The sequence below is a fragment of the Hyperolius riggenbachi genome, chromosome 1 (genome assembly GCF_040937935.1).
Source record: "Hyperolius riggenbachi isolate aHypRig1 chromosome 1, aHypRig1.pri, whole genome shotgun sequence".
Lineage (NCBI taxonomy): Eukaryota > Metazoa > Chordata > Amphibia > Anura > Hyperoliidae > Hyperolius > Hyperolius riggenbachi.
This window is the reverse complement of record NC_090646.1, coordinates 156,782,637-156,806,999: the sequence shown is the minus strand read 5'-3', so window position 1 is coordinate 156,806,999 and position 24,363 is coordinate 156,782,637. Positions and strand designations below refer to the sequence as shown.

At 41.6% G+C, this 24,363-nt stretch overlaps 1 protein-coding gene and 1 long non-coding RNA gene across 3 annotated transcripts in view; one reads left to right on the top strand and one right to left on the bottom strand.

Annotated features, from left to right (window-relative positions):
* LOC137568689 (uncharacterized) overlaps positions 1-12,269 on the top strand; it is a 225,288-nt gene extending 213,019 nt beyond the window's left edge. For both annotated transcript variants that reach the window (XR_011030984.1, XR_011030983.1), the window contains exon 5: positions 11,884-12,269. This is a non-coding gene — a long non-coding RNA (uncharacterized lncRNA). The remainder of the gene's footprint in view (positions 1-11,883) is intronic.
* The window catches only part of GPM6A (glycoprotein M6A), a 222,607-nt gene that overhangs the window by 32,737 nt on the left and 165,507 nt on the right, over positions 1-24,363 (bottom strand). The window contains exon 3 of the mRNA XM_068278779.1: positions 11,916-12,072. Within this exon, the coding sequence (XP_068134880.1) occupies positions 11,916-12,072 (157 nt within the window). The remainder of the gene's footprint in view (positions 1-11,915; positions 12,073-24,363) is intronic.

The following is a 24,363-nucleotide window of genomic DNA, read 5'->3' as shown; positions in this document are numbered from 1 at the left end:
AGCAGTTCTAATGTCATTACATGCATTTGCTTGCATAGTTTGGTTTGCACTTAAACTAGTTGCTGATTCCATCTGCAGTCGCTCTGAAGTTTATGACAGTTTAATATGCTTTTGTGTAAACAAACATTGTCTGCTGCAGTGGAGGGGCGGTCCCTTTCCTGCAGGCTGCATATCATTGTCTGCCTTTTCCTGCTATCAGCCTGTGATTAATTACCATTCACTTGTGTGGGAATCTGCAGGTCTGCTCCCATTGGATGACCTCAGTATAAAGAACTGCTTCCTGCAATGTCTCATGGGCTACCATAGTCTCAGACTCTATCTGTTACTCTGCTCGTGCCCCACCTCGTTCCTGGTCCGTGTGGACTGCGCTGACTCCTGCGAAGGGGTCAGCGAGTCCTCCTAGTTCTGCTCTTGTTCTAGAAGTTGCTACTTGCTTGTCTTGTGTCATATATTGGTTCATCGCCAATATATACGCATACTTGCGCATTTTGTTATTTTCCTTGTATTCGTGTTACGTTAATATATCAGTGTCGCTGATATATACGTACACGAACTGTTTATTTCCTGTGTTCAGCTAGTCAGTTTTCCAGCACGTTTTGGTAGTTTGCGCGTATCGTGAACACCCGTGCTGAGCTAGTTATCCTGTTCCTGGTCCTGTTTGTGGATTGCGTTCATCTCTGCGAAGAGATAACGAATCCTTCTGAATCCTGTTCCTGGTCCTGTTTGTGGATTGCGTTCATCTCTGCGAAGAGATAGCGAATCCTTCTGAGTCCTGTTCCCTGTATTACTTCAGTCTTAGTCAGAGTTCCTGCTTATGTCATATATCGGTTCATTGCCAATATATACATAGGTTAGTCAGACGTTACGAATAGTTTCATTGATAGCTGTAATTGTAATACGCTAGGAAAACATACTTATTGTATATTTATCTGTGTTACGTTCATCTATCTCGATCCTGCTATTTCCTGTCTCTCCTGTCCTGTCTTTGTGAGGCACGCCATCGCCGCAACGCATTGGCTGCCTCATTCCAGTCTGTCTGGTTTTGGACGCTTGCTGTCGCTAAGTAATCGCTAGCTAGCAAGCGTTCATTCTGTCTACCTGTCCTGATCTCCTCAGTCCTGGTTTATGCGCTCAGCGCTACCTTGCGCTGAGACGTTATTACGAAAGTGTTTGTGGCTGTTCAGATCTGCACCGGCTCTGTGCACCACAATCTCCTATTGGAGTCAGTCCTCTCCTCCACTAAACTGGGGATATCCTGATCCCTTGTGCTGGTGTGTGTACCTCCTTCACGTCAGCTTATGTGTTGTATGCTGACTGTGGAGATTACACCCCCAAGCTTAACAGCTACACTGTAGGTGTTGCATTGCAGCAGTAGGCTGCGGTGCAACTTCACATCATCGTTGCATTCCGATCTTATTTTTCAGGGTGCACAATGCAATGTATATAGTGTGGAAAAACATAAGTGAGAATTACAATCATTGCCACAAAACAGCAGAACATTATTAAAAGAATTAATCCAGTCCAGGTCTGATCACACATGTCCCTCACTGCTCTCCATTGCTGTCTAACCTTAGTAAGGTTCCCTGCACACTACATGCAATTCCGATTCCGATTTTTTTATCGGTTTTTACTTCCGATTCCGATTTTTATAATCGTTACTGCATGCTGCGTTTTTTCCTCCGTTTTTCTGTTGATTGCATTCAGGGAAAATCGGAATTGCAAATTGGAATCGGAAACGGAATCGCAAAACGGATTTGCAGTGTGCAGGGAGCCTAAGACCTCTTTCAGATGATTGACTGAACTATGTGACTGCCAAGGTGTTCAGGCCTGTCTGCCACTCACAAATGCAAATCAGGTGCAATTTAAATGCAGCCGTATGGCAGAGGTTGTAATACCATGGATGTCAGCACTTGACAGACAGTAGTGTTACCCGGCGGAGGAGGACCACAACATGTCGCGTCTGAGCACGGCTGTGGCTGCACTAAGATGTGCCTCCATGGAGGGGCTGCCTGTCTAGTGCTGGTACCTGTCAGCTGCTCTCATAGTGCTGGAGAGCAGCTGACAGGTAGTGAATTCACCGCCTGAAAGAGGACTTAATGCTTGCATCAGATTCTTCCAAGGACTATAGTTTCCTCCTACATCCTTAAAAAAATATCAGCATACCAGCAGTTTAGCTGAGTTCCTCGAAAAATTGGCCTTAGATCACAGGTGTTGAACTCCAATCCTTTAAGGCCATACTAATGCCAGTGTTTAGAATAGACTGAAGAATGGAGAAATGTGTTCTACTTGATGAAACCAAAACTTTCCCGAATCACTCCTTTCAATTAATTTGAGTTGTGCCAAAAATGTATGAGGACCTTAAGGACTGGAGTTCAACATCCCTGCCTTAGATGGGGGAAGAGATATAAATAGGTCCTTATTCAATTCACTTTTTCTTCTGAATTTTCTCCTAGGTGATATTTTAACAACTTGTCAATAAAATACTTTTTAAGCAACCAGCATGCAAGAAAATACTCAAAATAATTTGCAACTACTTTTTGGTACTTTTTAAACTGCAATTATTGCTGAAAACGTATTTAACCACTTTACCCCCACAGGTGCGGATATTTCCGCCCCTTTTTCCATCCTGTCAACAACAGGGATGGAGATATTCGCACCTCCCGCCGCTACCGCCGATGTCCGCACTCCCACTCGCTCGTGTGCACGCTCCCGCGCTCATGCACGCCGCCGGCTGCTCGCCCGGAGATCAGTGAACTGGAAAAACCGTTCCCGTTCGTTGATCTAAGCCCCCCGCAATGATCGGCTGCTTCTATGAGAAGCAGCGCGATCATTGTGGAAAAAAAAAAGTTTCCCAGCCTCATTTCTCTTCCTGTAAGCGTCCTTCTGACGCTTACAGGTCGCATGAGCAAAACGTTACTGTGGCCATCTTGTGGCCAAATAGTAAAACTACACCCTAAAGCATTTTTCATACACAAATACATTAGTTTTACACTATAAATTAACTCATTACCTCCCACACTCCCCAATTTTTATTTTTTTTTTTAATTAAAAAAAAAAAATACAGTAAAAAAATTACATAAATAGTTACCTTAGGGACTGGACTTTTCAAATATTTATGTCCAGAGGGTATAACACTGTTACTTTATAAACGATGGGCTTGTAATTAGGGATGGATGCAAAACTGAAAAAAAATGCACCTTTATTTCCAAATAAAATATTGGCGCCAAACATTGTGATAGGGACATAATTTAAACTGTTTTATAACCGGGACAAATGGGCAAATACATTTCATGGGTTTTAATTACAGTAGCATGCATTATTTAAAAACTATAATGGCCAAAAACTGAAAAATAAAGAATTTTTCCCACGTTTTCCTAATTTCCCATTAAAACACATTTAGAATAAAATAATTATTGGCATAATGTCCCACCTAAAGAAAGCCTAATTGGTGGCGAAAAAAACAAGATATAGTTCATTTCATTGTGATAAGTAATGATAAAGTTATAGACGAATGAATGGAAGGAGCGCTGAAAGGTGAAAATTTCTCTGGTGTTTCAGGGGTAAAACCCCTCAGTTGTGAAGTGGTTACATTTAAATTATTGAAATTTAAAATTTAAATAAAGATGAAAAATGATTATCCAGGAGAAAAAGAAGATTGCATATGATCCATAGTACTAAGTAGTGATGGGCAAACTTTTTGCAGTGCAGAACTAGCATCTTCGGAGTTTGGGCATGCAGGCTAGCATATCTGTAAATCCTGACCCAAATGTGGGTTAAATCTCACCTAAAATATATTGTTAGCTAAGCTTTCCAAATAATATAAGCCTTGACTCTTTTCATATAGTGGCCAAACATGCCCCTCTGTGGAATGCTCCACACGTACAGAAACACGAGCACAATGACTACAGACAATGGAGTATGTTCCTATAAAGGTTTGCAGTAATGATAGCTGACCAACAACAGGATTTTTAACTGTTCAATATACAGTTTGAGAGTTTATTTTGATGATCTTTTAATGTAATGCTTCCTTATTGGATCCAGACAGAAGGGCTAGGGGATAGACATTATTGTGGGTTAAGACATAACATTGGGAACAGATTTGGAGTTGACCAGCTTTCACACTGAAACAGTTTTACTGTAAAAACCACTTATCATTGAACAGGTCACTGCAGGGTATGAAATGACTACTGTACTTCCACTAATGCTCTAGGTGGAATGCTAAGACCTCTCCAGCTAAGAATAATGATGGCTTCGCCATTACCAAACAAACCCCACTGAGATACCGCAGCAAGCTAGAAAACCTCATTGCTCCGTGTTCTCTGCAAAATGCTGCTCTCTCTTGTGCTCCCACTAAAAACATTATATTAGAAGATTCCAATATCCTAACCCCAAAACACCCCACAATATAGGGGTTTGATATAGGTTTTGATTGAAGCTGTACCTACTTACCAGGGAAATATGTACTATAAGAATATGCAAATTTAAAGCAAACCTGAAGAAAAAAGATTATAATGAATTGTATGTATAATACAGATAATGATTAGAATATTAGTAGCTAAGAAAATAGTCTCATACTTTTCTTTTCAGTTATACAGCTTTTTATATATATATATATATATATATATATATATATATATATATATATATATATATATATATATATATATATAACATTGCATCATTCTGTCATATTTGCAGTTTACAAACCACACTCTGCATTTTAAGCTATAAAACAGAGCAGAGCTAATAATCCGTTGAACTTTCCCGCAGTAAAACCTTATTTCATCCCGTATCTCACAGTTTCTTGGTTGTTTAAGTGCTTCAGAAAACAGGACTGTCTTCGACCCAAGCTAAGTCGAATAGCTCAGAAAAGCTCTTTTGCATACATAACAACTTAAGTTTCTTAACTCTTCAGCTGCTTTCACAGTGGGACGTTACAGGCGCACGTTACAGCAGCCAGTAACGCAGCCCACCGCACAGTAATGAAAAATCAATGGGCTGTTCACAGTGCCCACCTTGCGGTACATTGTAACGCTGCACGTTCTATTAAAGTGCAGCATGCTGTGCATTATACGCGGTTTTAGCCGCGTTAGACTGTTTGCACATGCTCAGTAATGTTGTTTTATTGTTTTTTGTGTGCAGGAGAGGAGGAGGGCAGAGTTCGCTATTTTGCCTAGCCACATGGCTAATTAATATTCACTGCACTGCAATGCCGGTTCTCTTCCTGCTAGCAATGATTCATATTAATCATTCTCTGCCTGCTAGCAATGATTCATATGAATCATTCTCCGCCTGCTAGCAATCATTCATATGAATCATTCTCGGTTCACTGCCTGCTATTGCCGGTTCTCTGCCTGCTAGCAACAATTCATATGAATCATTGCCGGTTCTATCGAACGAAAACGGCGCACCATGAGCGACATAACGCGGCTCTATGTAGCGTCTACCTTTAGCACCACCATGCGTTGCGTTAGGGGATCGTTATGTGACCTTATTGTCCCCTGCAACGCAACGTCCCACTGTGTAAGAGCCCTTCTTGTACTGGTAAGCAATAAGAGAATCTTTTCTTTGCTACTTATGTTCTATTTCTTAGCTGTACTACACATACAACTCATTATCTTATCAGTTTATATTTGCTTTAAAGTATGTATACAAATAGTCTCTAAATTATTGCCCAATGATTAATATTGTGATTAAGGATCACAAGGGCAAACTGGCAGAAATAGTGGCCCACATGGCTAAGCCACTGAATCTCAACTTTAATGTGGATTCTCCAATTTTAATGACATTTTTTAGGCTCCATACACAGCAAAACGGCCTAAAGTTTTGGGCCTTTCCAACCTTTCTCAGGAGTCTTATACTAATTTTTGCATAATACTTATTTAGAAACTAAAATGGCAACACCTACATAGCAACCTATAATTGCATGATAGTCATTTTAGTAACTGGCATCAGAGTTTCCATTATAATACTACCTGGTGGACCAGCACGACTATGGTAACATGAAACCACTGCTGGCAACATGACCAGGTATGGTCAATAAGATGCAAATAATTCCAAATTCATGCAGGATTATACAAATTTGTATATGCAGCTTGAAAATGGGGCACTACGATGGCATTGCATTGGTCCATTTTCAAAATGCACAAATTTGCATACACAGTTTGCATGATCCTGCATCAACCCAGAATTATTTACATCTCACTGGCCCCCTGTTTTTTTCTGGAATCTAGTTTCAGTACTAAGCCCTTATTTTTCATACATACGTAATCTGAACGGAATCTAGAAAGAGCTTTGCTTTATTTCCTGAACTCCATCTGTGCTTCTGCTAATTAGAATCTGCTGCCTATCTACTGACAATATTTGGCACCAATTACTGAGGCATTAATGAAAACCCTTCACACTTTATTCAAGCAGAATGTTTAGCTCAGGTTGCCTCCTATGAGCTGTTCTCACTCTACTTGAGCATCATTTATACTGCAGAAGAGCACAAATAAAACCTTAACACTGAAAGACAACAACATTAATCAGTGGCAGATTTATAATTAGCCAGATAAGACACATGCCTGCAGGCCACTAACGCCTCTATCGTGCAAGACCCAGCCATGACAATGCATTGTCACTTACTGATGGCTGAGGCTGTTTCAGCAAACACAACTGGCTGATAAAGTTCCGAGTAAATACTCCAGGGTAAATCAGATTCATTATATAAGTTACAACAAGGCTTTTCATACATCGTTAGGAATTATGGTATTTACAAGGTTTTAGTAATTTTTCATAGCCATCTGCACACATTCGGAATAGGATGAACAGGAACAGTGTCGAAAAATGCAAAGCAGTCCATATCAGAAGTGAACTAAAGGGGCCCATACACCTAACGATTTTCCCGCCGATATACGGCCGTTTCGATCACAGTGATCGAAACGGCTGTGGAATCGCCGCGCACACCGCTGACAGAACAATCGATTTCCACTTGAAATCGATCGTTCCCGTCAACTCCCGTCGATCCATCTGTGCGGAAGATTTTTCTCGATCGCCGGCGGGTCGGGAGAGCGTCGATAGCGGCCTTCGAATGCCCGACGACCGATGCAATACAGCGGATATACATTACCTGTTCCGGCCGGCGCGAGTCCCCTTGTCCCCGCTGTCTTCTTTCCGCGCTGAGTTCCGGACCGGCTGCAGCTACACAGAACTCCCTGTCCCGGCAGGAAGTTTAAACAGTAGAGCGCCCTCTACTGTTTAAACTTCCCCTGGACAGGAAGTTCAGTAGCTGCAGGAACGGTCTGGAGCCCGGAGCGGAGAAGAAGACAGCGGTGAAAGCGGGGACTCGCGCCAGCCGGAACAAGTAATGTATGCGGGGGGGGGGGGGGGGGAGGCGGCAGCAGCGGCAGCTACACAGATTGTGAAAGGTTTCAGGCTGAAATCTATTCACAATCTGCTTGCAGTAAAGGTGGCCATAAGATCCCTCTCTGATCAGATTCGATCAGAGAGGGATCTATCTGTTGGTCGAATCTGATGGCAAATCGACCAGTGTATGGCCACCTTTACCTATGTCATGGCCTCTCACCCGCCAATCTAAATTTTTTCGACACTTCTGAGGGTGAAGACGGAAGTGTCAAGAAGATGGAGAGCAGTGGGCAGTACATCATAAAGAGGCAGCAACAAGTTAACACCTTCTGCTGCATATTGTGACCCTGACCCTGTACATGCTGAGTTTTGCAATTCACAAAATTGTTCCTGCTCATCCCTACTCTGGAAACAACTTCTTCAATGTTTTTGCCACAGTAGCAGCTTAACGGTAGCCTTTGGTGCGCCTATTAGGTATTAGTTTAGGGTTAATGTGAAGATTAATGAAAAAGTTTAGAATGAGGCCTCTTTCACTGGGAGGTTAAAGTCGCATGTTAGAAAATTTTATAACGCAGACTAACGTACAGCAATACAAAGTCTGTGCGACATTCACAGTGCACACGTTGCGTTCTGTGTAACGTGTAGCAATATTTCGAAAGTGCTGCATGCTGTGCGTTCAGCAATAAATTTGCTGCGTTATGTGTGTTGCACATGCTCAGTAATGTTTTTTTTTTTTTAAATGTAACGCATGCGCGTTTTTTGTTCCATCAGTATGCAACGAAAACGGCGCACCAAGAGTCACATAACATAGTACAAAATAACGTCCAATTTTATAACCTACATGCGCTGCGTTAGGGGCATGTTGTGCGACTTTAACGTCGCATCAAACGCAACGTCCCATTGTGAAAGAGGCCTAAAGGTTAAGGTAAGGGTTTTGTTTGTGTCAAGGTTAGAAATAGGGATGGGTTTATTTGTATTTTTGCTTTTTCTCTCTCTCTCTCTTTGCAGTGGGGGAGGGGGTGGGCTGGGGAGTTATTTTTGAAAGGACAACTGAAGTGAGAAATATATGGAGGCTGCCACATTTATTTCCTTTTATACAATACCAGTTGCATGGCAGTCCTGCTTGTCTATTAGGATGAAGTAGTGTCTGAATAATGCCAGAAACAAGCATCCAGCTAATCTTGTCAGATCTGACAATAATGTCAGAAACACCTGATCCGCTGCATGCTTGTTCGGGGTTTATGGCTAAAAGTATTAGAGGTAGAGGATTAGCAGTATAGCCAGGCAACTGGTATTGCTTAAAAGGAAATAAATATAGCAGCCTCCATATCCCCCTTGCTTCAGTTGCCCTTTAAAATGACCCTCAGTCATTTTAAAATTGTATTTGTATTTTATTGTCCAGATTCTCTTTATGCCTAAAGGTGCAAATTAACAGTACAGTTTGAAGTGAATGATAGTATTTTCAATCAGTTCTTACAGATTGTATTGTATGATAACAAATAAGCTGGTGGTCCCGATTGCCCCTGAATGATCACAATATCAATCCTTTCCTTAAAGAAGTAAAGACTAACCAGCAAGCTCATGGTGACCCATAACTCATTGGAGTGTGTAAGGGACTACAATGGTCCTAAAAGCCCTCTTATTAAAATGTTATGGAAAACAAAAGTTTGCTTTCTTAGAACAGAAAGAATTTGCGATAATTCAGGTTGGAGTGAGCTTGAGATGTCTCCCAGTGCATCACTGCTGAATATATGCAAATTAACCATCGTTACCCTTAGAAGATAAACACACCTCCAGAACCGCTGGAATGCAATGATGTGTCAGCTTGTTAAATTGTACAGAGCCATAATAATCCAACATGCATACAGACTGTTTCGTATTGTTTGATCCTCATCAGTGCATGGCGTGCATTAATTTGGCTCTATGGAGTAGGGCTTGTAACACCGAGAGGTACAGACTAACCAGCAAGCTCATGGTGACCCAGAACTCATTGGAGTGTGTGATGGGCTACAATGGTCCTAAAAGCCCCCTTACTAAAATACTAAGGAAAACAAAAGTTTGCTTTCTTAGAACAGAAAGAATTTGCGATAATTCAAGTTGGAGTGAGTTTGAGATGTCTTTTCCTCAAAGAAATTGTCGTTTGGCATGGTGCATTTCTCCACAGATACAATCACAACTTGTTAAGATATGATTACAAGTAGGATTCTTTAATGCAATGGCTCCATTAAATACAATCTTTTCTATCTGAATGATCTTAAAAAATATGATTGCTCCTTAAATTCATTAATGGGCACCTTTAGTCTTTATAATTTGAATAGAGGTGTGTCAGTGAAGGAGGGATACAGTGATGCATTATGGGTGATCCATTTCAGATCAAGGAAAGTGGTCATTTGCAATTTTCATGTTTTGTTTTTTATATTTGAAACTTTGTAATACTGAATATATCACTAGATAACAGCATAATATAACTAAATGTGGAACGAAATGGTAAATCGAAAAGGGATGCACATTTTGCATTGCAGTCTAAGGGGCTTTACTTTGTTAATTGCAAGCAAAGCCCCCATATATGCTATTATCCTAAAACTCAGAAAGTATGTCAGGGCCAATATTGGGAACATGTCCCAATTTTATTTATTTTTGAAAAAACCTTGAAGATTTTAAAGCTAAGGTGAGAGAATGCAATTTTAAAATGGTACTGTCATCTCTTTGTTCCCCCTGCAGGCCGGTAATCCCGAGGGAATTCAGAGCTTGGCAGCATGGGTCTCTGTCCCACTGAACAATACCAGCCAACATGGTCTATAAGATTGGGGTACTCTGCACAGGGAAAGCAGTGAAGTCTCCCTACCTTCTCCTCCAAGCACCCTGTCTAAGGTTATGGACAAGGAGCTCATCCCCACCTCCAGTAACTAGGTAGAGGGAGACAGGTCCCAGGTAGTGACTTATGATGCAGTCTGAAAGGCCCTTTTAAAGTGTAACTGTCAGGCATAAAATAAAAAAATCAATTCTTTATTTTTATCTGGTAAACTAGTATCAATGATGCCAACCAGGCAATCCAAAAGTTAAAAATCACTCTTAGGCCTGAAACCCACTAGAAAGCGCAAACAGCTATTGCAGCCGCTGGTGATTTGTGATAGCATTTTGCAATCGATTTGGGAGACATTTTCCTGCTCCTAAACAATTCATTAGAATGGAACCGCTCCCAAAATGCTGCATGTCCTGTAACTGCGATTTGCTTAATCGTAATTGCTGTAGTGGAATCCGTCCCATCCATTTACATTTGCAGAGCGTTTAGGGAAATTGCTAGCGATTTAAAGCGCTCCCTAAACACTAAAAAAAATGCTCTAGTGGGTTCCAGGCCTTCCTTTTCTTCTCCATAAAACATCATTCCCCAGTTTTCCTGGCTCTTACTTGGTACATCTGCCGCACAAAGGAAGTTGCAGGGCATGCTGGGTTTTCTTTATTTCTTCTCTACTTCCCCCTCAGACATAACTTATGCAGCCTGATTAGGTGAAACCTCTTTCCCTCCCGTTTTCCCCTCCTAAACCTCTGTTCCTCTCTGATTGGCCAATATTTCTCCCTGATTGGCCAATATTTCTCATGCACTTTCTACTGCAGAGCTGGGTAGGAGTGTCTGAAGATTGGTAGGAGAGTGGGCAATGATACACATTGAGTAACGAAGGAAATTGAGTAAGGGTGGAAATTATGTCAGGATTGGCTTCAATCCTGACAATCAAAATGAAAAATCCTAAGAAGGATTTTCTCTTTTTTTCAATTACTATAGAAAAATCACTAAAATCAAAAAGTGGACAGTTCAACACATATGTTATATAAGTAGAACAACTATGTATCTACTTATATACAATATGTGTATTTTTTTCTGAGATAGTATGGCTGACAGCTCCTCTTTAACAGCAAGAAGTCTCCTAGAGGTCTGCCCTGCCCCCGTTAGGCAAATCCCGATGCAAAGATGCAGCTGCACCTAAGTTCACAAGAAAACAACTGACAAAGGCACGAGTATGCATGTGTGCACTCAAGCTCACTTCTGATTGTCTATTCCAGTGCACCTTACATTAAAAGGTCACACTAAGGCTAAGCATCATGGGTAATAGGTTACCAAATGCATTTATGTGTGCCAACCGCCAACACTACCCCTGACCCAGGGATAAGGCCCCTTTCACACTATGGTGTTGCATCGCCCTCCTTTGCCACTTCCCCACTGCAGTTGCGAATGTGACAGATGTAGTTCAGCTGACGCAGAAGCTGCAGCGGGTTTGCTGAGTGGTACGAGCGGTATTGCACACAGCACAATTGCATGGCAGTCAATGGCACCACAAAAATTTCCCAGGTGATATTTTCACACCCAATCAATAAAATGCCTTTTAAGCCACCAGAAAGACAATACTAGAATAATTTTGACAGTACTTTTTTCATCTCCTTTTTATATTGCAGAGTGCTGAAAAGTTATTTTAAGGGAAGGGTTACATACCAATTGGGTTGCCTGAATCATGTAAAACAATCTACTTTTTATCATTACAGTGCCTTTTTAAGTTTAATGAACATGGACATACCCATGCGCTCACACATCTGCCACAAGTGGTGATTTTGAAATCTCCATAGAGGTCCTTGATGGCTCCGGTTGTGAAGAATCCTTCTACCATCAGCAATATTCCATAGACAAAGAAGGCGGCTGCTACCCCATAGATGACATATTTGAAGATATCAATCCTAAGAGAGACAAAAAGCAATACACAGTTAACATTACCTATGACCAAGTATGTGCGTAAATATAGCTGCTGATATTCATACAAAAGAAAAAATACCCATCCTTTCATGCTTATGCATTTTACATACATACATTTATGAATATAAGTAAATAAATACACATTTACGAATGTCAGTAAATAATAATACTTAAAGTGAACCCAAACCAATAAAATAATTACATGATGTACCTGCAAATGCTTTGTTGTCAGTTCATTGTTTCTTGTAAAAATGATTCCTAACAGGTTTGACAAGATTTTGTCAGAACTAAAATATATCAGTTTATGTCAGTTATATATCAGTTGCTGTCAGTTATAACTCAAAGGACAACTGATAAGCAGGGTAATGTCCATGTTTCCCGATGTCTCAAGTGGGCAATATTACAGTTCAACAGTGTGCTGACCTGGGAAGCTGTAACAAGGTCAATGCCATGTTTAAAATGGAGGACAGAGGATTCCATCGATCACAGTGGACAAACATGATGCGGGAGAGGAGTAAGGGCCCGTTTCCACTAGAGCGAATCCGCATGCGTTGTCTGCATGCGGATTCGCATAACCAATACAAGTGGATGAGACTGTTTCCACTTGTCAGTTTTTTGGTGCGTTTTTCTGTGCAGGATTTTTCTGCACGGTAGGGCCTGCAGATTTCGCCTGCGTGTGGAATGCAGGCGATTCGCAGGCAATGTATTTAATAGGGGAAATCGCACATGCGTTTTTGCCGCGATTTCGCGTGCGAATTCGCACTAAAACTAATGTACATTGAGCCAGGCAGTGACATGGTTAAAATCGCTGATAGCCTGCCTATGCGAAATCGCATGCGAAATCGCGGCAAAAATCGCATGCGGAATCGCATCCGCATGCGATTTTGTCAGCGGTGGAATCCCAGCGATTCGCACCGCACTAGTGGAAACGGGCCCTAAGAGATTGATGAGTAGACTACATGGGAGGTAAGTATGACCTGTGTATGTTTATTTTAACTTTTAAAACTATTTGTATAAAAAAATCTTTGTAACATTTATATGTGTACAAAAAGTGCTGATTTGAACATTACAAGTTGTATGCAAATCTATGCACCTTGAAAATGGGCCAATCACCAATTTGCTTACAATTTGGATGAACACAAATATATTTACATCTTATTGACTATCCCTTTTATTGACCTCACAAGCAAGATGGCAGCAAAAAAACAAACAACATTGAGCACGTAGGCTATTGATTTCAAAATTAGCAAAAGCTTTGTTTTAAGTGTGAAACATTTTTCTTTTTAGAATATGAGCTAGATTTGAACAATTAACCTTCTAAAAATATCAGTTACCATTACTACGGACTATGCTTTGTAGAGACTTTTTCTCAGGGAATATACCGAACTTGTTTTGGTGACGGCAGCAGCTTTGTTGGGGAAGTAAACTTGCTCTGTCATGGTGCTCCTAAGTGTGCTATGATCTCAAAACGGTCTATACTACTAAAAGAGTGCATTTCTTTCACATTCACAAAGGTAACAACTGATTAACACTATTATAAATATCTATCCATTCACAGGAACTAACATAAGGTAACAATTATTTGTATGTTTGCCTACTAAGATGTAATTCCTTCTCACATACTTCAGGAGGAACACAAGCAAGCCAAAATATTGCATTCCACATCCAGTGAGTAGTCTCAACAGCTGTGCAGTCCACACCCCACTACATCTGACTACTGGAGGTAATTACTGTCTGTGCCTGTTAGCTGCTGTTTCAGTGTTATTTGTTGGCTTGGCAGACAGTTATCCAACCTTCTTGCTCATTTTATACTGCCTGCATTACTCAGCCATATGACCAATTCAAGCTACAACTGAGCTGCTCTTCTTGACAGCCTATGACTCATTTTATTATATCAATTTCAGTGGAAATTAGGATTATTATAAAGATAATCCAAGACACAGGCGTCAAATTCAAAGCCCACCCTTCTTTGTCTGTTTTCTTTGGCACGGAAGATCGTTGGGTACTTTTCGAGAGACCTCTCTTCTTATTCCTTCTTTGTACTTTATTCTATCACTAACCTTCCCTCCTTTTAACACCTAACACTAACCTCCCACTTTGGTCCTAACCTTCCCCTTTTGACTCTTAACACTCTCCTATCCTAACACTACTCACCCCCCTCACGATTATAGCTTATTATATACATATATTTAGTAGCCATGCTCCCCTAGACATTAGAATTAAGTAGCCATGTGCCTCAAAATTAAATAGTCATATGCTTCCAGATAAAAAATAAACATGTGTATTAAGAAATAAAGCACAATTAAATTAATAATAAAAAAATAAAAATAAAGAAGCTGCAGCAACGATCAGAGCCCACCAACAGAAAGCTCTGTTGGTTGTCAGGGTGGGGGGTTCATTTGTGTGAGCAGTAGTATGGCTCTGCAGTGAGCTATTAAAGCTGCAGAGCACTAATTTGTAAAAAATAGCCTGGTCACTAGGAGAGTGTAAGCCTGTGGTCCCTAAGTGGTTAAGGGGGCCTATGTAAAACTTCAACTGGGACCCTAACTGAACTATTGGCGTTCCTTATTAGAGGCACCAGTCAATGATGGGGACAATGACACTGCCATCTCCAAGCAACTCCTGCTGATAACAGGGGCACCAATGTCAAATCCACCATGCTGAATCAACCTGCTCTGTATAGAGACTTATAAACCATCCCTAAAGGTGCGTACACACGCACGACAGCAGCCAACGACGGATCCGTCGGCACCTCCCGCTGGGCGGGTTTTCAGCAGACTGTAGTGCGTGTGTGCGCACTGTTGGCGGACTGATAAGGCTGTTCCTGAATGATCCACCTTAAGTCTATGTCTGCCACAGCAGAAAATTGTAGCGTTTATCTCTAGTTCAATTGTTATATTCCTACAGATGCATCAATTAAAACCTCTATTCTGTGTCTAGCTGTTCTATATTTTTCTCCTGCAACAATCTGTTAAAGAATAAACATGCCCCTTCACCAGTAATGAGACTGCTGTACAGATAAGGCAGCTTGCAGTGAAAGTGACAAGTGACTGGACTTAGCAATGATGTTAGAGGAGTGTAATGCTTGTGTCCATAAGCAATACTGTCTGTTTACAAATCACAAGTATAATGCTTTGGGGTTATACTTTGACCACCCAGAGCAACAAGACTGGTAGGTGATTAATGGAAGAGGCTAAACAGGCTGCCCAGAGGAACTGCAGCTCTGGGCTTCCGATATCGCTACAAATAAGACGCAATGGCAGCGCAGTGCGATGTTGCGCTGCTCTTGCGATAGCAAGCATTCAGACAGATACAAGACAGGACTATAGATTGAAGCGTAACTAGACAAATAAGACACAATGGCAGCGCAGTGCGATGTTGCGCTGCCTTAGCAATAGCAAGCATTCAGACAGGTACAAGACAGGACTATAGATTGGAGCGTAACTAGTAGCAACCGCAGCTCACAGTCACGTCCACAGAAGCAGAGCAAGCAGGCTAACAAAAGTCACCAGCAAGCATCCACACAGGCAAGACTACAGGAAAGAACGTAACTAATAGCAACACAACTATGCTAGCTAAGCACGGGTGGTCACGATAAGCGCAACTTACTGAAACGTGCTAAACTGACTAGCTAACACAGCAACTGAAAAATATCCGTAACTCGAATAAAGAAAATAACAAACGACTCAACTAATGGATAAATATATATTAGCAAGTCGGCATATATATTTATCAAGAACTAACTAAAGCACAAGTAATAAGGTTGCATTGAACTACAATAACAGAACTATACAGAGTAGCACAGTGCCCAGCAGACCAGCATAGTGATCGCTATGATGGGCGAGGTCTAAAAGGGGAGACAGACTTTTATGCCGGCATCGACCAATGGATGCAAGCATGCAAATCTCCACACAACTGAATGGTAATCATTCAATCCTGAGCTGGCTTGATTACCATTTGCTAGCTGGTTGTGAATGCAAAGGACTCCCATAGGAAATACATGCAGTATTATGTAACAACATGCCTGCAAGAAATCCAGGGTTATCTGGCCGCAGCTCAGCTGCAACAAGCAATTGGTGGAATGATGGCAGCATCCTGAGCTGCCCAGAACTGCAGAGCAATTGCAAATGACAATGTGACTCATTGCGAGTGCACAACCGAATGCAGGCAGACAAGCCAGAACTGTCCGTTTGCGGCTCCACCGCAACGGACAGAACATGCCATAAGAGGAATCCTTACAAGGAGCTCTTGGAAACTGGCACAGCTCCCATATGTTGCACAGCCAGCAATAGCGGCACCTGTGCACAAGAGTCTGTGATGTCAGACTGTGAGAGAGGTATTCAAGTGCACACTGATTAGCCAAAACATTTAAATCACTTCACTTGTATTGTGTATATCTGACCTATTGAGAAATAAACAATTGGTGCAGGTAAAGAACACTCAGGCAGTTTTAGAAAACAGGTAAAAACTTTAGAAAACAGGTAAAAAAAAAGAAGCACATTGTAAATGAAGAATTCAATATTAAGTTTTGTCCTTTATTTTTTTAAGACTGTAAGAATGTTACTTATTTACTAACACTCCCCATGTGCCTCTTCACCTACAAAAGTTATTCCGTTTTCCCCACACTGCTTAAAAAAAATGGAACCCATTAAGGGGAACTGTTGGCAACCACTATGTAGGCTTTAGGGGTATTTCTTAAAGGACCACTGTTGCAAAAATCTTAAAATTTAAAATACATGTAAACACATAAACAATAATAATTCTTCCAGAGTAAAATGAGCCATTAATTACTTTTCTCCTATGTTTCTGTCACTTACAGTAAGAAGTAGAAATCTGATATTACCGACAGGTTTTGGGCTAGTCCATCCCTCCATAGGGGATTCTCAGCATGGCCTGTATTCTTTATAAAGACACTCCTTGAAAAAGATTTATACAAAGATGCTGGCCAGCCTGCCTGCCTGCTCACTGTACACCTTTTTTGGCAGTTGGACGGAGCAACTGCCATTCACTAAGCTCTTTTGAAAATAAAGAAAATCCTGAAACCCCCTATGAGGTGATGGGCTAGTCCAAAACCTGTCAGTTCTGTTAGATTTCTACTATTAACTGTAAGTGACAGCAACATAGGAGAAAGGTAATGTATGGCTAATTTTACTCTGGAAGAAATGTACTTCTGTATATGTTTACATATACAAATACATTACAGAAGAAATGTATTTGTATATGTTTACATATATTTTAAGATTTTAAGATTTTCGTGACAGAGGTCCTTCAACAAATACCCTTGAAGCCTACATAATGGTTGCTTATTGGACAACATAAACCATGTACGGTAAGTAGAATCCTAAGAATGATATTGTCCATATAACAAAGAAGTGCGGTTCCCCTCTATTTGACTGAATTGAGATCTAAGGAATTTGATGGTCAATGTAAGGGATTCATTAGGCCAGACCACCTTTCTCCATTACTCCATGTTGCGAGTATGTCTGTTACTTGATAATATCACATTTATTTCGCAGCATGCCCTAAAGAGCTTGCTTTATTTAGGAAAGCATTAGAAGCATGACAGCAAAAGCTTTTTTTTAATTCATAATCCTGTTTTCAGGCATCAAGTGAACAAATCACTGCAGAGGATACTGTATATTTGCCAATACTCCATTCAAAAGAAAACAGAAAAAAAAAAACCACCTCCGCCCAATGTTTACTGAGGTCGTGTCCCCTATGGCCACAAAAGCCTGATACTGTCTCTGAAATCTGGGGATGCTGACAAGGGTGACACAGCCAAGCCACAGCACAAAAGATGCAGTATTCAGAGGAAGGCTCAATAGTTCACAGTAACCCAGGTTTACATTCGCTGGGAAAGCAGAATATCACTGGTGCTACAGATGGCTTCAGAGCGGCAAAATGACACGGTCTGGAGAAACCAACACTGAGTAATGAGGCTGTGATAACCCAGAGCTAGCAAAGAAAGAAGGGCAGATCCAGAAAACAATAGATTTATCATATAATAAAAACACAGTAAAGTGTACATAAGGCCTTAAGGATTCTTTATATGATCCGATGTTTGATTCCGATTAAAAAAAAGTACTGCATGCTGCTACATTTTTTAATCTGAATCAAAAATTTGATCGTATAAAAAAATCGGAATCGCATGTTTCAAAGCCTTTAGAGTGGTGTAGAAACCACCAGAATTGGTCCCTCGAGCAGTGGAAAAATTAGATTTTCTCTGACGAATCATCGTTTACCTTATTTCCGACCTCTGGCCAAATGTACGTTTGGAGACAACCGAAAGAAGAATTTCATTGAGACTGCCTTCTCCCAACCGTAAAACATGGCAGGGGTTATTTGATGATCTGGGGTGCTATTTCTTGGAAATCTGCCGGGCCAATGATTTCCCTTCCTGGAAGAATTAACAGCTGAGACTATTTAGGAATTTTGGGCGACCAAGTTCATCCTATGGTTCAAGAACTGTTTCCAGAGGGGAATGCCATCTTTCAAAATGATAATGCCCCAATTCATAGCTAGAATTGTTAAAGACTGGCACGAAAAACATTATAATGAAGGTGAGCATCTCATCTGGCCACCACAATCCCCAGACCTCAACATTATTGAGCATTTATGGTCGTTATTAGAGATTCAAGTAAGAAGTCTATTTCCGCCGCCATGAAGATTGCTCCCACGCCGCCGTCCTCACCCTTCTGCAGCTCCGGTACCGGGTCCCCGCACTTCCGTCAGTCGGAGCCAGTCTGAGGTAAGAGAAGTGCGCTCTCTACGTATCTCTCCAGCTGCTGCTGGAGAGATACGCAAAGAGCACACTTCTCCTGCATAGACTGGAGCCGACTGTCAGAAGTGCGGGGACCCAGTACCGGAGCTGCAGAAAACTGAGGACGGCGGTGTGGTATTGATCAGAGCGTATGGGGCTGGAGGAAGCCCCAGGTATGTATAAATCTTTCTATTTGCTACAGCTCTGAGTCCCTTTAAGTTAATTTGCTTACCAAGTCCATTTTGCATCCGCTCAAGTGGGAACCAAGCTTTAAGCAAGTAACACAGTTTGCATAACTCCTTGCATAAATTGAATAAAACCTGGTAAGCTTTACATGTGCTGTCTGGACACCTATCTTTACCAAGCTTTTGTGAAAATAGTGTGAGTTTAGGCTTGTCTCACACATAAATCTGTACATTTCTCGTCCAGTCCAGTACTGTCCTGTCAGTTTTGCATCAGTTTTCTATCAGTTTTAATTAACTGCACCGGAAATGTAAACCTTTCATGTGGGAACACAGCCATAAAAACACATACAAAACTGATATAAAACTGACAGGAAAGGATTGGACCGGAAGTGTACAGATTTATGTGTGAACACATCCATACAAACACATACAAAATTAATGCCAACTGTCAAAAACTGACAGAACAGGACTGGACATTTTTATGTGTGAACCAAACCTAAGCCCTAAAACCTCCCTAGCGGTACAATTACTTCCGGAATTTAGGGTCTAAAAGTAGTGCAATTTTTTCACAATTATAAAAATAAATAATAATAACCATGCGCTCACTAGTACTCATAAAGGTCTTTTCCTAATCAGTTTCTGGGTCACTATCTGCATAAAAGTGTGTGTTACACCTACATCTGTGGTGGAGGCACGCTGGGTGTCACTATTGGATGAGGGGTGCACTAGTGACAATATATAGTATATTGCTCAAACGGTATCACACTATTGCTGCTTTTGTATTTATATCCATATATGTACGGATCCGTGAGGAGGCTGGTGGGACACCTATAGAAAGCTGGCTGGCAAGGCCAAAAGCGCTGACTGCTGATCTGAGAGGATTGGCTGAAGGATCTGGTGAGCGTATATGATTACTACAATAAAAGGACCTGGACATTTATTGTTTAAGCGAGCCACAATGGAGGAAATATGAACTGATGAACTCTTATGAACTTTAATAGGTGTAGCTTTAAGCTGAACACAAGGGAAAAATTCCTATATATGCTGTGATCTGTAATTTTGTCCATTTATAGAGTCTGTTGAGCGCTCTGCCTTTTTTGCTAATATAATTTTTTTTAGACCCTAAAAAATAGGGAAAAAAACATACAGCAGAGAGATCTGCAGCAGCCACTGCATATTACTCACTCAGGCTCGGGATTACCGCTCTGAGCTGTGGATTTCCGGCCCCGAGCCTGACTCGGGGTTACCACTAAGGAAGTTAACCTATTTTGGTTCCTGGACGTAGTTTCTACGTCCAGGAACCATGCGCGCTCCCGCACGCTCCCGCGGCCAATCGTGCGCGTGCACGCGCACTCCCGGCCGCGGATTCGGTAGCCAAGGAATCAATGTATCGGGCTATGGAGCCCGATCACTGATTCCTCTCCCCCGCTGAAAAAGCGACAGCTTCTCTCGGAAGCTGTGCTTTTTCTGGCTGTCTCCTTCCCGATGTGTCACTCTAAGCGCGTGCTACGCTTAGAGTGACGTCATGTAAACAAACTCATGGCCGCCATCTTGTGGCCAAAAAGCAGCCGGAGCAGCCCCGTGAAGTTGGCCACATGTGTACAGTTAGTTTGATTGTGGACTTGTTTATGTGCACGCAGTATTTAAATGAGTTGATGATTTCGTTGATCAGCACGTGTGTACGTACTTGCCGTGCAAAGTTCCATGTGTGTATGAGCCTTAAAATCTTTCTCCCAACTCCTTGTTGATTATAGGTATCCCCAAGTTATCTTAGGGACTGTTATATGTGTGAAAATCACAGTTCTTCTTCTGCTTACAGCAGCTAGAGTAGAAACTTACACCTTGTGTAAAAATGTAGTATTTACTTAAATCTGAAGGCAGCACAAGGTTTCCTGAAAAATCATCCTTATCTCCTGCAGTCAGAGATAAAACAGCAGTCTATTGGCAGCCTGAAGATCTCAGTGTGGTGCAATGTTACAGCTCTCATGACAAACTGAAAGTAAACCTAACAATCATTTACACATCATTTATTATTTTTTAATAAAGGAGGTTGTTTTGAGGATTTATATTAGTGTACCGTATTTAAAAGCGCAGAAGAGAAATTGAGGTTGTTTTGAGGATTCATATTAGTGTGCCATACAGCAGAGAGATCTGCAGCAGCCACTGCATATTACTCACTCAGGCTCGGGATTACCGCTCTGAGCTGTGGATTTCCGGCCCCGAGCCTGACTCGGGGTTACCACTAAGGAAGTTAACCTATTTTGGTTCCTGGACGTAGTTTCTACGTCCAGGAACCATGCACGCTCCCGCACGCTCCCGCGGCCAATCGTGCGCGTGCACGCGCACTCCCGGCCGCGGATTCGGTAGCCAAGGAATCAATGTATCGGGCTATGGAGCCCGATCACTGATTCCTCTCCCCCGCTGAAAAAGCGACAGCTTCTCTCAGGAGCTGTGCTTTTTCTGGCTGTCTCCTTCCCGATGTGTCACTCTAAGCGCGTGCTACGCTTAGAGTGACGTCATGTAAACAAACTCATGGCCAAAAAGTAATACTACACCTGAAAAAAAAAAAAAAAAGAATTAACACACATTTACATTATAAATCTATTGTTTACCACCCACCCTCCCAAAAGTACCCAAATAAAATGTTTACTATAAAAAAAAATCATTACAATAAAAAAAAAACATGTAAATATTTACCTAAGGGTCTAAACTTTTTAAATATCAATGTAAAGATGAAATATTTCTATATTTTTTTTATTTTAAACTTGTAAATAGTGATAGATGCAAAATGGAAAAATGCACCTTTATTTCCAAATAAAATATTGTCGCCATACATTGTGATAGGGACATAATTTTAACGGTGTAATAACCGGGACATATGGGCAAATACAATACATGAGTTTTAATTATGGAGGCATGTATTATTTTAAAACTATAATGGCTGAAAACTGAGAAATAATGAATTTTTCCATTTTTTTCTTATTCTTCCTGTTAAAATGCATTTACAGTAAAGTGGCTCTTAGCAAAATGTACCCCCCAAAGAAAGCCTAATTGGTGGCGGAAAAAACAAGATATAGATCAGTGCATTGTGATAAGTAGTGATAAAGTTATAGGCTAATGAATGGGAGGTGAACATTTCTCACGTGAAAACGACGGAACCTGAATGGGTTAAAGAGGAACTGTAGTGAAAATAACATAATGAATACAATTGCTTATTTTTTTTTTTACAATATTAATTGATAGATTAGTTAGTCAGTGTTTGCTCATTGTAAAATCTTTCTGCTCGCTGAAATTTCTCACTGGTGGTGACATTATTAGTTCTGCCAGGTGATCTGTACGGAATGTTCATTACTTGTGTATGCACAGAGGGAGATATTGCTTGTTTAGCCGGAAGCAGCGTGTGTATCAGCGTCTATGCCGAGAGGAGATCAGCGGCGAGTGGAACGCAGGGAGGTGAGTAGTTGTGTACAGAGCTTCCTGCTGCACTAATTACTCTGCATCTGAGGGGGGACACGGAGGGTGGTCTAGGGAGAGGTCAGGCTGCCCTCCCCGCGGCTCCGGCTCCCCCTCTCCATTATGGGGAGGGGTGGACCTACCTAACCTATACTGGGGGAAGCTGCCTATCTAACCTATACTGGGGGGCACCTACCTAATCTAACCTATACTGGGGGACACCTACCTAATCTTACCTATACTGGGGGACATCTACCTAATCTAACCTATACTGGGGGGCACCTACCTAATCTAACCTATACTGGGGGGCACCTACCTATCTAACCTATACTGGGGGGCAGCTACCTATCTAACCTATACTGGGGGTCAGCTACGTAATATAACCTATACTGGGGGGCAGCTACCTATCTAACCTATACTGGGGGGCGCCTACCTAATCTAACCTATACTGGGGGGCACCTACCTAATCTAACCTATACTGGGGGGCACCTACCTATCTAACCTAAACTGGGGGCACTTACCTATCTAATCTATACTGGGGGGCACCTACCTATCAAACCTATACTGGGGGCACTTACTTATCTAACCTGTATTGGGGGCACCTACCTACCTAGCTAGCCTATACAGGTGGCAACTATACTGGCTACCTATATTGCAGGCACCCTCCTAACTAACCTATACTGGGGGCACCTACCTATCTAACCTATGCTGGGGGCAACTATTCTGGCTACCTATATTAGAGGCACCCACCTAGCTAACCTGTAGTGGGGCACCTACCTATCTAACTTACACCAGGGGCGCCTGCCTATCTAACCTATACTGGGGGCAACTATACTGGCTACCTATACTGGAGGCACCTACCTGGCTAACCTATACCAGGGGCAACTATACTGGCTCACCTTTGCCTGGCTACCTATACTGGGGTACCTATTCTTGGCTACCTACTGGGGGGACCTATACTGAGTGCAACTAGACCTGGCTAACCTATACTGCGGGAACCCATACCTTGCTCCGGGGGTGCGCAATTTTTAAACCCTCGCCCTGGGTGCATTTTAGCCTAGAAACTGCACTGGTGAAAATGCTAGAGAACTCTATTTCCAGCTGTACCTTATGCTGTTTACAACAAATTCTTAAGATATATTTTTTCTATTTCATTAATTATTATTATTAGCTCATTCACACTAGTTAGTGAGTTGAAACGCATTAAAATGTATGAACTCATGAATTAGTTTGTGAGTTGTTGTGCATTTCCAGGAGTTTTAATCAAATGTAATCACTCCTGACGAGTTAAAATGCACTGCACAGCAACTCACTGTTGTAGTGTGAACGATAAAATAAAAGTCTGGGGACTTTCATGTTACCATGTAAAACGAACACTATGTGCAGTGTGTCAAAACTCACTGCAACTCACAAAGTGTAAATGAGTCCTTAGTATTTAAACATCACTGACATGTTCCACAGCACTTTACAGAGCGTATACTCATGTCACTAACTGTCCGTCAGAGGAGCTCAGAATTCCTAACATAGTCATATGTTCATTGTAATCTAAGGCCAATTTAGGGGAAAGCCAATTAACTTATATGTAGGGATATTGGAGGAAACCGGAGAGCCTGTAGGAAACCCACACAGACACGGGGAGAACATAGACACTCATGCAGATAGTTCCCTGGCTGGGATTAAAAATCAGGACCCAGCGATATCCACTACATCACTGTGCTGCCGATAAATTCTCGATCACACTTGCATTGGAGTCTATGGCACAGGAACAATCTATTTGGGTTGTTGCGGTGGCCATGCAGTGCGCATGCGCTGATCGCCTGAATAACAGTGGCATACTTCCTGTCTAGCAGGGAGCAAGTCACTATTTGGGGCGGAGC